This window comes from Cygnus olor, chromosome 8, assembly GCF_009769625.2.
Source record: "Cygnus olor isolate bCygOlo1 chromosome 8, bCygOlo1.pri.v2, whole genome shotgun sequence".
Classification (NCBI taxonomy): Eukaryota; Metazoa; Chordata; class Aves; order Anseriformes; family Anatidae; genus Cygnus; species Cygnus olor.
In genome coordinates, this window is record NC_049176.1 from 30,807,707 (window position 1) to 30,822,579 (window position 14,873).

The 14,873-nt window shown below is 41.8% G+C and overlaps 1 protein-coding gene and 1 long non-coding RNA gene across 7 annotated transcripts in view; one reads left to right on the forward strand and one right to left on the reverse strand.

Annotated features, from left to right (window-relative positions):
• LOC121074386 lies at positions 1–1,662 on the forward strand. The gene is made up of 2 exons (XR_005822302.1): positions 1–1,298; positions 1,337–1,662. It is a non-coding gene; the product is annotated as an uncharacterized LOC121074386 (long non-coding RNA).
• The window catches only part of JAK1 (Janus kinase 1), a 71,743-nt gene continuing 58,207 nt past the window's right edge, over positions 1,338–14,873 (reverse strand). For all 6 annotated transcript variants that reach the window (XM_040566413.1, XM_040566411.1, XM_040566410.1 and 3 more), the window contains 14 exons: positions 13,125–13,231; positions 11,729–11,875; positions 10,842–10,929; positions 10,168–10,295; positions 9,532–9,667; positions 8,947–9,098; positions 7,624–7,774; positions 6,240–6,334; positions 5,497–5,689; positions 4,759–4,883; positions 3,787–3,959; positions 3,217–3,334; positions 2,763–2,873; positions 1,338–1,780 (listed from right to left, as the gene is read on the reverse strand). In XM_040566413.1, the coding sequence (XP_040422347.1) occupies positions 1,679–1,780; positions 2,763–2,873; positions 3,217–3,334; positions 3,787–3,959; positions 4,759–4,883; positions 5,497–5,689; positions 6,240–6,334; positions 7,624–7,774; positions 8,947–9,098; positions 9,532–9,667; positions 10,168–10,295; positions 10,842–10,929; positions 11,729–11,875; positions 13,125–13,231 (1,826 nt within the window). In that variant the 3' untranslated portion in view covers positions 1,338–1,678. The remainder of the gene's footprint in view (positions 1,781–2,762; positions 2,874–3,216; positions 3,335–3,786; positions 3,960–4,758; positions 4,884–5,496; positions 5,690–6,239; positions 6,335–7,623; positions 7,775–8,946; positions 9,099–9,531; positions 9,668–10,167; positions 10,296–10,841; positions 10,930–11,728; positions 11,876–13,124; positions 13,232–14,873) is intronic.

Genomic DNA, 14,873 nt, shown 5'->3' on the forward strand with positions numbered 1-14,873 from the left:
GGAGGAAAAAAAAACTTTATTAATTTCTTTGTATAAAGAGTAACAAAGTGCTTACAGATTTAAGTCGGGCTCATACGTGACATACAGAAAAAAACAGGTAATACTGTAAAAATAAATCTGACCTGGTTGCTGCTCATAATTACAATTTTATATATATATATATATATAGATAGATAAAGACATCTTTCTCTGTTATTGCCAGAACTATTTCCTCAAAGCACTTCCAAAATCGAGGTTTTGCCCAAGTTCTAGGACGCGGGTCAGCAATAGGTTTCCAGTTAAACTACTGTTCATCAAAGACTGACAGATGTACAAAACGAGACTACACTCCTTCACTTGACTCAATTACAGTTTAAATGCTGGATCTGGTCCTGACAGTAACACTTCCCTGGTCCCAGTCTGCCCCAGCTGGGCTCCGGCACTCCTGGTCAACCAAATACTTCACAAGCACATGGCTGGAGACTTAAGTCAAATTAAACAAAGGCCAGTGATAGTATTTAAAGCATAATCACCTTGCATCAAGGGAGCAGCTTTACAGAAAAACTGCTAAAATGAATTAACATGCTGGCCAAAACTGGCAAAAAAAAAAAAATAGAGTACGGTGTGCACTCCTCTGGTGGCACTGCTGATAACAAGACACCTTTTTTTTTTTGGTTGAGGTGTTCTTTCCCTCTCCTAGGGACAGTTTTCCTGTTGTTCAGTCCTCCCCTTTACAATTTACAAAATTATTCTTTGCTAGGGGAGTGTCTCCCCCCCTCCCCATCTGTACATGGCTTAATTTTCTTTTCTATCCCCAAAGAAGTTATATGTTTTCCTGCGTACATTTCCCCACACCGTGCACTGTGGCTCACTTGCAACACAAGCTGAAGATCAACATGTTTGTTTGCATGTTTAATAGCTACATAACTGGTGGAAGCTTCAGGGGGTAGAAATGTGTAATGTGGGGCAGATGGGTTAGGAAAAGTAAATGCATTTATCCAGAGATGGGGTTTCTCAATGAAACACATGCTGATGCATACTTTTTTTTTTTTTTCCCTTTTTGAAGCATGATGGTGAAGCAATTTTTTTTTAAAATATGATTGAGAGCGCAGAACCGCAAATGGCTTAAGCAGAGTTATGATACTGTTTTCTCTGAATTTTTGCGCCCAAGTTGTTTTTTTTTGTTACTGAAATGTAAGCGCATCTCAGCCAAAATTTTCTAAAAGCTTCCTCAAAAACGCCATAAAAATTAGGAGTTCTCTTATGTCCACTAGGTTCACGGAATAAATGTGAACCACAGACTTGCTTTAAATGCTACAGTTGCACTGAGATCCATGCACTGAGAACTATGCTACAGGTTGCACTGAGATCCATGCACTGAGAACTGTAGCATTTTTTTTGACACTGCTCTTTCAGCTCACGTTTATCTGGACAGTTCAAATTGGAGCAAGACCATAATCAAATAAAGGTGAAACTGTGTTGCAGTAACCGGCGTAAAAGGAGTTGAAGCTATTGTTTCTGCCATACCTTTTAAATCAATTTGATCCAACTGTTGACTAAATAAAAAAAGGAAACCTGTTGGAAAAATAATCCTTTGAACACATTAGCACAGTCAGAATACAAATTACAGTAGTTAAAAAATGAAAGGTCTGGGCATTTATATTTTGACACACATTTAAAGCACATTATAAAAAATTAATTATATTTTGCTCATAATTGTTTCAAATCCTTGAATCAGGTTGTGAAAGGTTGTCCGTTTATCATGCTTGAATATCCAGCATTTCCTCATCAGCTGGTCAACCTAGCAGAAAAGAAGAGAAATTTTTAAAGGATGAGTAAAACAATTTGTATCTCCAATGAACATCATAGACCTGATTCTTACTGCTGTGAAGTCAAGAACGCAGGATAGAAACATGCCAAGGATTCTGCTCAGAATTGGCAAGTTTTTGAAAGCAGGGCTTTTTTTGGTTTTGCCTATGTAAAGGTGTATGTTTGATAGCGCAAACCACTGACGCAGTAATAACGTAAACAGCTGAAAACGATGCAACAGCTTCATTACAGTTTCAGGAGTGTTTGTTTAGTCACAGTATCTACTAATTGCCTATCAGTGGCTAGGGCACTGCTTAACCAACAGCACCTGGACCTAGGGGACAGTGACTGGCAGCCTGATGCACCTCTCAGTGTTGCACCGGTCTGGGCACCAGGAGCTTGCTGGCGACCAGGGCCTGCTGGTGCTGAGCCCTTCCAGGCCAGGGCCCACACACAGCTCACCTCCCCATCCTCCCAAGTCACTGCGGCAGGTGCCTGCCCTGCCCTGAGCCGCGCTGACCAGCAGCATCCTGCCCTCCTGCCTCCGACAGCCATCAGCCCACAGCCCATCCCCAGCGCAGTGCAGCCAGCCCCTGGCTCCTCCACGGGCAAGAGGCCACGGGCCAGGGTCTGCTGGGGACAGCAGTCTGGGCTGCCACACACCCAGGAACTGTACTTCAAAACTCAAGGACTCCAAATGAATTTTATGTGGAACCAGGTCCTTTAGCCAAGGTCTTAACCCCTCTGCAGGGATGGTGCACTGTGGTAAAATCAGTGCTGAAAAACATTTAAAGATAATACTTAAAAAACTTGCAAATGCCTTTCTAATAGAGCTGAAGCACTTCTCACTGAGAGCGTATCCAAAACAAATATGTGGTGCTTTTGCTGCTAGTTCACTGTAAAAGGAAGACGATTAGAGAAGTGTAAAATTGTTTGCTAGTGTTTATAAAATTATAAAAGCATAGCTGTGTTACCTCTTCTGGGCAGTTGGGAGGACGTGGCAAACGCTTTTCTTCTTGTAAGACGCGCACGAGCCGTGCTACTGTCATCTGACCCTGCGTGGGACCGATCATTTTCAAGAACTCCTGTGAAAAGAGCAAGAGTCAGCTGTGCATCCTCTTACCCAGCACAAATCCAGACTGTTGCAATTTGACAGCAAGATGGCATTTCAAACTCAAAATGAAAAGAAACTGTAGATGACTGCCATGCAGATAACGTGCACCATACATTAGAAAATGGGGAGTGACATCTGTAAATTGAGTTTCCTCGCCAGGACATGCAGCCTGTCACCACAACTTACCTCTGTCTTAGTGAAAGACAACCTCGAGGGTTGTTTTCAGAAGAGAAATTCTTTCCATTTTTTTGTTTAAAAAAAAAAAAAAACTGATTTAAGCAGCCTTAACAGCAGTTTCTTTCACAACCACTTACCGCCATCGGGCTGGACTCCGAATCACAGTAGGTTAGCAGCTCATACAGTGTCACCCCAAACGACCAGACATCTGAAGCGATGTAAAATTTACTCTGAAGCAAGCATTCTGGAGCATACCTGTGGCCACAACGTGACAGTGTTACATTTTATTCACAGCTGCACAGATTTACTCATAAGTACACACATCTAAAGTAAGCAAATTGAAGAGGTGCGCTCTGCATTTATAGAGGCCTTATACATGAAAGTGTCCATAGGGCTTGGAACGCCACAGAAGTAGTAAACAGGGTGTAACTGTTACACAACAAATCACTGTGAGACTAAGGAGACCAAAAACAAATACAAAATAATGCAAAAAATACATAAATCAATGCAGGAAGAAATTAATAACACAAGAGCAGATTAGTATAATCTACCATGTGCCTCTTTCTTGCTCTGATACCGTCTCTTTATTGAGGCCTCTTACCAAAATAGGATAAATTATCAGGACACCTAAAAGCCCAAGTCTCTGGGAGCAGACAGGTTAGTCTGCTGCACAGTCTGATTAATGAAAATTAGTTCTAATTTATTACCAAAAAACAGGGCTGTCGAGGTCATCTTTGACAGTGTAGTACTCCTTATCAGTCTCAATTGCTTTGGTGAGACCAAAATCACCAATCTTCACTCTGTTCTCACTTTCAACAAGGACATTTCTTGCTGCTAGGTCACGATGCACATACTGACGGGAGCCCAAATAGTGCATTCCCTGCAAGAGAAGAAAGACTATTGCACTAGTTTCTCCAACATCTATGTCACTGTTTTTCTTCCAATTTCCCCCTCAAATGCTCCCTTATTCATCTGGTAATACTCCAGGCAGCTATTCAGATGGCAGGTTCTCCTGTTGGCACTTCCCAGGGTCCTTTTCTGACCCACATCCTCCCTCTAAACTCTGCCTTTGATTACCCCCTGTTGAGGCAGTTTGTTGTGCTTCTGCTTTTACTCTGTTTAACTTTCAGTCAAGCGACCACCATGTCCACAGCCACCTCTCCATGACACGTTTCTTTGTGTGCTGCTAGAACTGATGTCTGTGTTTATGCTGCTTCTAATTGCCTGGTCCTCCCTAATCACAAAGCTACAGCCTCTTAAAGCACGTTGCTTCACGCAGTCTCACTCACTGTACTGTGCACTTGCATCTCTTCCTCACTTACAATATTTGCAGATTGCTCCTTCCCTCTTACCTGCACACCATTTCTAAATGCTGTTCTCCCTCCTCTCTATTACTTCCAATTCTGTAGTAGGAACAACTTTTTCTCATAGTAATCTTTTATGCAAGCGAACAAAATAAGTACTCCCTTGCTGATCTTTGTGCCAATAGCATCTGCAACACTGGAGAGACTGCTTTAGGATACAGGTTCTTGGGGACAAAGCAATGAGAATGGTTTTGTTTATAAAGCAAGCCTCCCTTTCCCTTCTCCCTTACTCTACAAAATGAAATAAATGAATTAAACTAATAATTAAACTAATCAAACAGAGGAGTTGCAGGAAGTCTCTGGTGCCATGCTCACCTTGCAGATCTGAACTGCGTATTTCAGAAGTTGTTTGAGATTGATTTTGTTCTTGTTCCGTGGCAGATACTCCTTTAAGCTCCCAGAAGGAAGAAATTCCATGATGAGTTTAATCCCATTTCCTCCTAAAAACAGAGCGTATGCTTAATTTGCGAGCATGCGTCCCTTTATGTCATTAACACCTTTTGTACGAGGCCCACAGCACTGGTAATATTTGTTCTGGAATAATACTGACAACCTTGGCCAGACTATGGGCTATCTCCCGCATCAGTCATTGTACCAATACAGAGGAGAATCTATTCCAGGCAGCACAATTACTGAATATAAAGTTCTTAAAGCTTTTAAATATTAACTTAAAATAATCACTTTTGCAAATGCAAAGTATAAGGCAATGGAGCTCTCTTTGATGATACCGCGGTTTATGGGGTGATTCTGTCAGCTCACTCCTGGAACACAGAAACCACCACCCTGCCCAGGTGGCTCATTCCTTTTAATGGATTTGGTGAGATCATCAACCCCTTCGGTCACATCAAAGTTAGCTAAGCACAAAAATGGGCAGAAAGAGGACGACTTCTGCCTCCTTCTGCCTCTCAGAGAAATTGCTGCTTTTTCCATGAAGAAAGAGATCTAAACCCATAACATAGAACTAAGACTGTTCTACTTTTTAAAATGCTTAACTTTTAAAGGAAAACTTTTATACTTTGGTGTATAGTTTTAGTATTCTTTATGAAGATTTACCGTCTTCTGTGCAAATTCCCTTATATTTGACAATGTTCTCGTGATAAAGATTCCTCAAGATTTCTATTTCCTTCTTGAGGTCAGCAATGTGATTCCCTCCGCTCTCCGGCTTTAGAGATTTAACTGCCACTTGTTCTCCTGTATTGTCACCTTCTGGATCGTATCTGCACAGTTCAACCTTGCCAAAGTGGCCCTAATTGTCAAAGAAAAGATAACATTATTTGACACAATGCTCAGTAACCTAACCCTAACGTCACTGATGCACTACTTCAGGCATTTACGATTCACCTCTTTGTGCTGCGACACAGAAAGCACACGGAGCTATGTACACACACACACACACACACACACACAAACACACACACACACGGACACACACACACTCTCATTTCCATAAAAACACAGAGACCAAGAGACCAGAAATTCCCCTTAGTAACAAAGGTGCAAACACGATCACTGTTAACTGGCTATCCCCAGAAGATTGCCTGCATTTCCATACAGAGCACACCTACTTTCTTGAAGCTGGATTCACCAGGAATTCCATGCCCCCCGTGCCCCTGAGCAGGCCTTGTGCATACGAAAAGCCTCCTCCTCGGTTGCCTCCACCACCCCCATACTTCGTGCAAAAATTTTTGCAGCTGCCCTTCATGCTCAGCCCTAACTGGACTTAAGGGCAACCTGGTCCAGAAAAAGTTGTATTTCTGGTTTCCAGTGCAGGGATCTAAAGCTGACATTCCTCTTACCTCTCCCAAATCACGGATCCTCTTCAAGAATCGTTTTTCGAAGAGCGTGGGGTCGACCTCTGTAACGGGCTTCTTCTCTGAGACAATATCAGGATCTGGGAGGGGAAAAAAATGTCCTAAGTTAGGCAGACCCTTCTGCAAGGACTTCTTGGTCTTGACACTTCAAGGTATCCTTGCTCACTTCCAATCTGCTGCTCTAAGTGCCTGTCTCCCTGCTGTCCCAACCTATTATTTAACCTTTGCCTATTTGTTGACAGGCAATTCCTCCCATTTGCATGTGCCAGTCCATCATTTGCTTGCTGGGTCTTTCTGCAGACTCTGACTCAGTTTTCTCTCCCAGTACTTCCTGCCCTGCAGGAGTTATTCCCCTTCTATGACTCTGTACTGCTAGACAGGGGCAGTACAGCTTTGCCCTTATTACACGCTGATTTTCTGTTAGCTGCTCTTTAGTAACTACAACAGAAGGTGAACCAGGAATGTTGTTAATGCCCTGATTCAGTCACGCGAGCCCTGTGGAAATCTCATGGAGCTCAAGGACTGCCTTAAGACTAACTTAAGCTGTTGCATAAAATACAGACTATCAAATGGCGGTAAACACCAGCGTAACTTAAGCCACATATTCAGTACGAATTAAATGCTTGCATCCTATTTGCACTTAATCTGTAGAAAGGGGCACTTCCACTGTCATAAGGACAGCTCCTGTCAATACAACCGTACACAGCATGGTTACTGAGATTCCTAATTCCTGAGATGCTGCTGCTCAATTGCCTACTTGTAATGCCCACTAAGTTCTAAAACACCTTGTTTCGTAGAACACAGTCAGCACATGTTCCTTCTAGCTTCTTTGTTTACAAGCTGTGACGGCAGGAATTTTATTCCACAGAGGAGCAGCAAGTGGGTATCTGACAAAGTATCCACCTGCAAGATCACTGTGGAAAGGAGCCTGTTTTGTGCAAGGGCTACACATTACAATAAACGGTTTCTAAGGCTCAAAGATTAAAAAAACACCTGCATATTAACAGACTTATTAAAAATAAATCTGTTCTTACATAAACAAAAATGGAACATATAACAAAATCATGTCAACTGATTTTATAGCAGCTGCTGTAAAGATAAGAAAGGATTTATAATTTGTGGTATATAGAGAAACAGGATTCAGAGTAACAGGATCTCTTCTCTCTGGTGACTAGCAATAGGACCTGAGGGAATGGCATGAAGCTGCATCATCGAGTTGGACTCGATGATCCTTGTGGGTCCCTTCCAACTCAGGATATTCTACAATACTGTCACCATGCAACAATGCTGCTGTAAGGTGTCCCACTTAGCCAAAAAACCTGGCCTTCTTCATCCAACCCTTCAGCCAATAATTAAAACCAAGCCTTACTTTGCTCCTCCAGTTTGTTGATGTCTCTCATGATTGCTCTGAAGAAGGGTCTCTGATGGGGATCGTAGTTCATGCACTGTTTCATCAGGTCAGCTAGTTCCTTGCATGATGGTGTTGCCAGCACGAAATGCCCCTCGTAGAACCTCTCCTTCTGTAAGGTGCAAATCACAGAATCACGGAATCATTAAGGTTGGAAAAGACCTCCGAGATCAGCTGGGGCAACCATAACAAAACGGAAACTCCTGCATGAATTTTAGCTTGTAACTTCATCAGCCCATGTTCTGTATCAGAAGGTGTGACCGTAAGAGCCTGAACTCAGGAACTTTTTCGTAACTTCATTCTCCTTTTCAGCAGTGACTCTAAATCATCTCCTGCTAGTAGAGAGCTATTATTGAGTCTGGTGCCATTTGGAGCAACCACTTACAGCACATGTAGTTTGCAGTATGTGCGGAGCATTTCACCTTTCAGAAGGTATTTTTCTGCCAGACGCCAGGCTCACCAGGTTACTTAGGCACTGGGCCACATGGCTACATGGAAGCACTTGCCAAAGAAACATAATACTGGCTGCTCTTCACAAACTCTGAGAAGGTAAGAGCTCTGGGACAGATGGGACGAGGGTGGCCCTGTGCAAAAGCTAAAAGCAAAACTACCCAGCCGTCTACCACATGCAGGAGGTAACCTGCAGCCAGGGCAGCAAGTTCCTTTCAGTTACCTCCTGTTAAAACAACTCAGGCAGTGACTCAAGTACTCAAGTCATTTCCTTCAGGCAAGCAGCAGCTGCCTTGCTCCATCACCTTCCCAACACAGCAAAACTTCCAAGAGAGAAAAGGCTGATATGGAACAATGCTGAGGGACTCTGGCAGTGATGAACAGAAACTGCCAGCAGTAAAGTAGAACGATTTTTTTTTTAAGCTTTCAGATCAAGCCATATGGAGTCCCAAGGAGACTAGTTACGAGCCAATGTCCAGAAGGAACAAACAAGAACAGAAAACTAGGTGCTTTTAAGCAGAACCTGAGTAAGTTTTTAACTGGACATATTGATTAGAAAAGGACAGGTGTGACAGCATCAGAAGCTCTGTTCAGTTGTCACCGTGCTGCATTTTGAGAATCACCAACAAGGTCAGGTTGAAGCAATAAACAGCATCTTTGTAGTAAGGACAACAATTTCTGCTGTGATCTGTGGCAATTTAAACAGCATTTGCCCCTTGTCAAGTACAGCTGAGCTGGTTTTGGTACAAGTTGAAAGCAACTTAAATTGGGTATAGAAACTGAAGTGCCAAAGAGGATGCATGTCCAGGTAAAGTTAATATAATGTAGTTTTACCTCTGCTAACGTCTTGTCTTTCAGTGGTATTTCTCCATTATAGCAGATTTCCCACAGCGTTGTACCAAAACTCCACTTATCTGCTGCAATGCTTAAATTTTTTGAGTCTTCAACACATTCAGGTGCAATCCAGGGGATTCGCTCGACACATTCTTAGATAAAAGACAGAACCAGAGCATTTTGGAATTAATATTGAAGGGCTTAAGACTTACAGCTTACTTATTCTTGCCTAACAGCTGCTTAACTAAAATAAACTAAAGCTGCAGTATTTGTCCAGTTTCAGGGAAATCTTGATTCTCAAATCCCTGTTCTCATACGGACATTTTTGTGGCTTTTATAAGCTCTAGCTTTGAGCCATCCAGAAACTAAGACTCCTCCTGTATTATCTCACTGGACTTTCACATGACTTTAGGAGAAATGAATACAACAAGCACTGACCATCAGCAACACCCCTTTAGTTCAGTGTAGTTTTCAGCTTCACAAAAGCTGATTACTTTTATTTGAGAACCAATTCTAGCTGGTATAATCTCCATTGTTTCCCTTCCCCACCACACTGAAGAGAAAAATCCGATTCCTGTACCATACCTTGTCTGGACAGCACAGTTATTGGTATTCCTGGGTCGCTCAGCTTTATGAAAGGACCATATTCAGTATCAATTCCCTCTCTTGCCAGTAGGATGTTTTTAGTACACACATTTCCATGTACCAAATCCTTATCCTCCTACAGTAAGGTAGGAAAAGAAAACGGTGAGTGCAATGAGCTAGCAATGCTCAGCAAGTGCTCTAACACCTATGGCATGGGGGGAATCACTGTAGAATACTCCAAGCTGAAATCCAAAAATACAGCTTGGAAGAAATCATCCTAGAGAAAAACAGGGAAAGGAGAAGTAGGAATATGCTGTTCACTCTTAAGCATTAGTATTTGTAGGTGTGATAGATTTTAGAAAAAAGACCAACATTTGATTCCTGTTTCATGACAAGAAAACCTGCAGAAATGGAACACTGACTTGCAACTACAAACAAGGAACCAGTGGCAAACACAAGCATGAAGAGTGTTTGGCTTATTTAAAGTAATAGAAAGATTTTTTTAAAAAAATCTATACATTGCACAGTCTCAGTGCCTGCGAGAGGAAATTCATTAGTTACTAACGCAGATGAAATCTGTGTGGCCTTAGATTGCAGCAAGCTATAGACAATGCTTTTCTCAAGGTGCCTTCTTACCAGGTAGCTTAGTGCACTTGCAAGTTGCTTGGCTACTTTGAATTTCCAAGGAGTTGTCAGGAGTTCACTTTTCCGATGCATAAACAAATCCAGAGGCCCAAATTCAACAAACTCTTCAACCATGACATCTACAAAGTCGGGTACATAAGTCAGTATTGCAATGACCAGTGTCTGGAGAAACCTTATAGGCCTGTTCCCAACTTCTCTTTCCACCCCCCACTTCAATGCAAACTGGTTGTAAGAGGTCATTATTCCACCTTCTTAAAGTTTATTTCAGTGCTCAAAGAGTCCAAACTAAAAGGCTGCCAAGAGAGGCTTTGCATAGTAAAAGAACAGAAAACTTGGAACAAAGCATTTCCAAGGCCACGGGGCAGAGCCTTCCCAGGGAAATGACTGCTGCTAGAAGGCTAGTTTGTATTGACACTACTGTCAGCACTTGGCTTTCTGACCTCAAGGAATCACCCTTTAACACTTTTATTCAAAGACAGCACTGGAAGGGAAAACTCGTTAGTGAAAGGACTTGGCAGCTGCTTGGCTGTTCCCATTCCACTTCTGTCTGCCCTGAAAAATCAACCACATCTCTCTCAAGGCTAGCTCTGAACTGAATGGCTGCCCTGTCCTTACCAAAACCTGCTGCTTCAAAATCTGTCCAAAGAGATGTTAACTGAACTCACCTTCTACGTCCCGGACACAGACTCCATGGAGGAGGACAATGTGCTTGTGGGAAACCTGCCTCATCATGCTCGCTGTTTCAAAGAATGCCTGTTAGAAAGGGAAGGAGATTAGCCATGAAACTGCTGATCATCGTGGCAGTCGTCCATGCCCTTAACAAACTACAAAGCAGCAATAACATAAACATTTGCAAAAGATCCCTGTGTTTTCCAGTAGCATAAAGGGATCGACATAAAAGGATCATAAAAGGATCAACAGTAGGGAAATGCTGTCCCACTGCAGTAACGGGGCAGGGGAGGGCTGTTGCGGATGTGTTGTTCACTGGGTCATGTAAGCAAGCAGTGCTCTCCCTGGCACTCTTGCAGACACACAGATACCAGGTCTGATCGCCCCCACTGTGATGCATTATTAGCTTCTCTTAGTAGATGACTAAGCAAAATGTAAATCAAATCACTTGCCTGTGGCCTTGTTGATGACAGAGCTGGCAACAGACTGCCAAGCCCAGTGCACAATGCAGAGGTAGTTTCTGGAAGGTAGCGGTGCCCTCACTGAACTCCCTTGCTCTCAGATGACAGTTCAGACCTTGGGTATGGGTATGCCTGTGCGTTTCACACCACTACAAGGTGTGGGTCCACGTGCAGGCTAGAAGTAAATAGTGGATTACTCCTGCCAGAACCCAGTGCTGCTTCCTGTCTAAGGAAATCAACTTTTTTAGCTTCTCAAAGGGCTGATCAATGATGGATTTGACTACCTGGAATGGTGAGAGCTATCTTCAGCGTTTTTCCATTCCCCTACCACATACACAAACACTAAGTTTCTCAGGCATTGCATAGTTACAATGTGGTGAGGCCCAGTATTGCAGGACAACAGAAAAAGAGAAAAAACTTGCCAAAGAAATGTCTCTGTGGCTGGGGTCCAAGACTTTGAGGAGGACTTTAATCTCTTTTTCATTTTGATATCCTTCATTCTCATCATCTTTGTAGTTGAGAATCCCTGAGTAAATCTGTGTTCTTGTCCCTCTTCCAAGATGTTCACCCTAAGACACAACACACCATATACTTTCAAACCAGGACACGAAGCAAACAAATACATGTTTACACAAATAGCTGAATCTGCACTCAATTCTGCCTCTCAGAATTAGCCCTCCACTTGATCTAGCTACATGTACTTAAAATTTTTAGAGTGGAAAAAACAACGACAACATGTTATTCTTCATTTTAGTAGTCTCTCTGAGAACACTTACCCCGTAAACTCATTGGATATTAAAGGGCTATTACATCTGCACTAACATCAAACAGGCTCAGTGTGATTTAATGCGATTAGACTAAACATCAAATGAATAAATAGTAACTCTTATTTACAATAAGCTGCTATTGAGGCAATCTTTTATGTGTTTCCAAAAGTTAAGGAAGTAATATTTCAATGGAACACTTTGTTTGGGAATGTAATTTCCTCCTAAATAACAGAGGATTCCGTCTTGGGATATTTTTGCAGGAAGTCTGCATACTGACTGCAAATTACCAATCAAAAAAACAATTGATACAAACTCTATCTGTCTTCCCCAGTCAGTAATTTTGTTTTGTTTTGTTTTTAAAAAAGAAAAAAAAGATGAACCTTTATTTAACCGAAGAAGCTAACTGCATGATTTAAGAGGCAAAGTCTTTTAGAAACGTTCAGTGTGATCCGTGCATTCAAACAAATGTTTTTTAAAATTTATTCAGGTTACCTGCACCACTAACTGCGAGTGACTGTCACAAGATTTAGGAACATATCTGCTAAATCAGTTTGGAAAACAAGATTCTAAATGCCAAGACTCTGCAGACCTTTTGAATATTTTACCTTTTTTTTGCTGTGGGATATTGTCTTAAACCTCAAGTTGCCCATTTCCCTAATATGCCAGGCTTTAAAAGATACAAGTACATTTAGTAACAAACCAGGTAGCAACAGCAGGTCCTAAGACTTTCATGATTTTTTTAATAATGACCTTACAAGCATCTTTTTTCACATGCTTTAGAAAATTGCTTAAATATTCATTTGATTTCTGGTGAAACGCATTACTCCCAAGCTTTGCTTCTTTTTCCATGCAAGGCCATGTAAACATCTGGATTCTGCAATAAGAAGCTTTAATACAAATAAAGATTCAAAAGGTTTTATTGAGGAGAAATGGGAATAGAAGAACTGTCCAACCAGCCATAATGTAGCGATTCTCTATTACCTGACTGGGTATGGAGGGCTGCCCTACTTGTTGGATTTTAAGAGACAAACAGTGTTCAGCAGCTACCTACCTGCGTAATTTCTTCTTTGAGGATTCGATGGAAACTCAGCTGCCCTAGATGATAAACAGGCTGCCATTCCTGAGCCTTCTTGGTTGCAACTAGCAAGTTGGAGATCTCTGGAAGGCAGGGAGAGAAAATATTCGTTAAGACTTCTCAAAGATAACTGCATACACTCACCTTTCTCAAACAGTAACATTTTTGTATGCTCACTGAAGTAAATTCTCAAACAAATGAGAAGGGAGAAAAGAAGAAACTTTGACCAAATTCCTGTTCAAGTAACTTCTGCTCATCACTCAACAGAGAATTCACCAAAACAGAGCTATATTTTTTATTTTATGTACACGATCTAACATGAGCTGTATCACAGCTGATAAGAAACCATTGGTACTTACTGCACAGAGAAGTATCCAGGGCCCAAAAAGACACTACTTCGGCCGCAGATTAAGTGAAATAACACACATTCCCTCCTGCCTACAGGTATGGATGGCCCTTTTCCACTATCCAGGTGGATATGAGACAGCTGGAGTCTCATTTCCTCTCTTTACCTCCTTGAAAGTTTCTTGTGCTCTGGGAAACACTAACAGTCTGTTTTCAAAGCATAAAACTTAAAGTAGGGAACGCGAAATAAGCAGAAGGAAAAGTCTGCTGCTGCTTCCCCCTGTTTCTGGTCAGGGAGAGGCATCGTTAGATCCAAAAGCCTTACAGGTTAATGTTGTCTTCCTGCATCTGACAGCTGGCGTTATTTATTACGATACAATGGTTTTAGATGTCTGTGTGCACCTGGCCCTCCCAGTACTGGGAGCATAACATGTACGTGCATCAGGACTAAACCACTGTCTAGCACCTGAAAACAATCCGTTAACAGATCATTTGTTGGAAATACTCTTCTCTTTCTTCAGGCCCTAAGCATCTTTGTGAATAACCAATTAAACAGACAGATTCAAAAGAAAATGAAGAGGAAAAAAAAAAACAGGGAAGAAACAGAATAGGGAACAGCAAAGACAACACATTGGGTCCAACTGAAGTTCAGAGATGCAACTGTCATGACAAAAGCTGAGGAGGGGAGAAAACTCCTTGATCTGTTTTGCTTATTTATTCTAAATACAGCTGTCAAAATTTAATTGAAATGTCAAAACGTTTAATCTCTCCGTGCTCCAGACAATTAACAACGTTCTTGAGAAGTGCTGAAAAACTCAAACTAGCTACAGAATGCTCTACGATCTTCTAAACAAGCAGGTAATGAATGCAGCTCAGTTATTCCCCTTATTCTAACAGGAAACCATTATCTGATCAACACAACCATGCCATTGTGTGTTTCCTTTCATAAAAAATTCAGCTGCAAGACACTTGTAGCTTACAGCAGTTTTATTAAGCGTTGGCATTAACAGTTTAACAAATGCACAGTTGTCCCAGTCATCTAAAATCTGATCTCACAGACAAATCTACTGACTTCAAGGGTGCTCGGCTTGATAACAGCTCCAGACAAAGCTTTCCCCACTGCTCTTTGAAGATTAATAAAATAAACAACACATCATAATGACAGCAAATAAGCTTGATACCAAAGGTTGCCATGCAACAAGCTGCAGGTTGCAAACCTCTGCTGGAACAACATAACGTGATGCACGGCAGCACTGCCTGGCGTACGTGACTCAGTGGAGAAAAGGAAGAACCTTATATGGTCCCTGCTTTGACACAACATCGCAGCTCATGACTCAGAGTCAGCTGTGACATTTTCTTCTTAAACAAATCTAGCGCTCT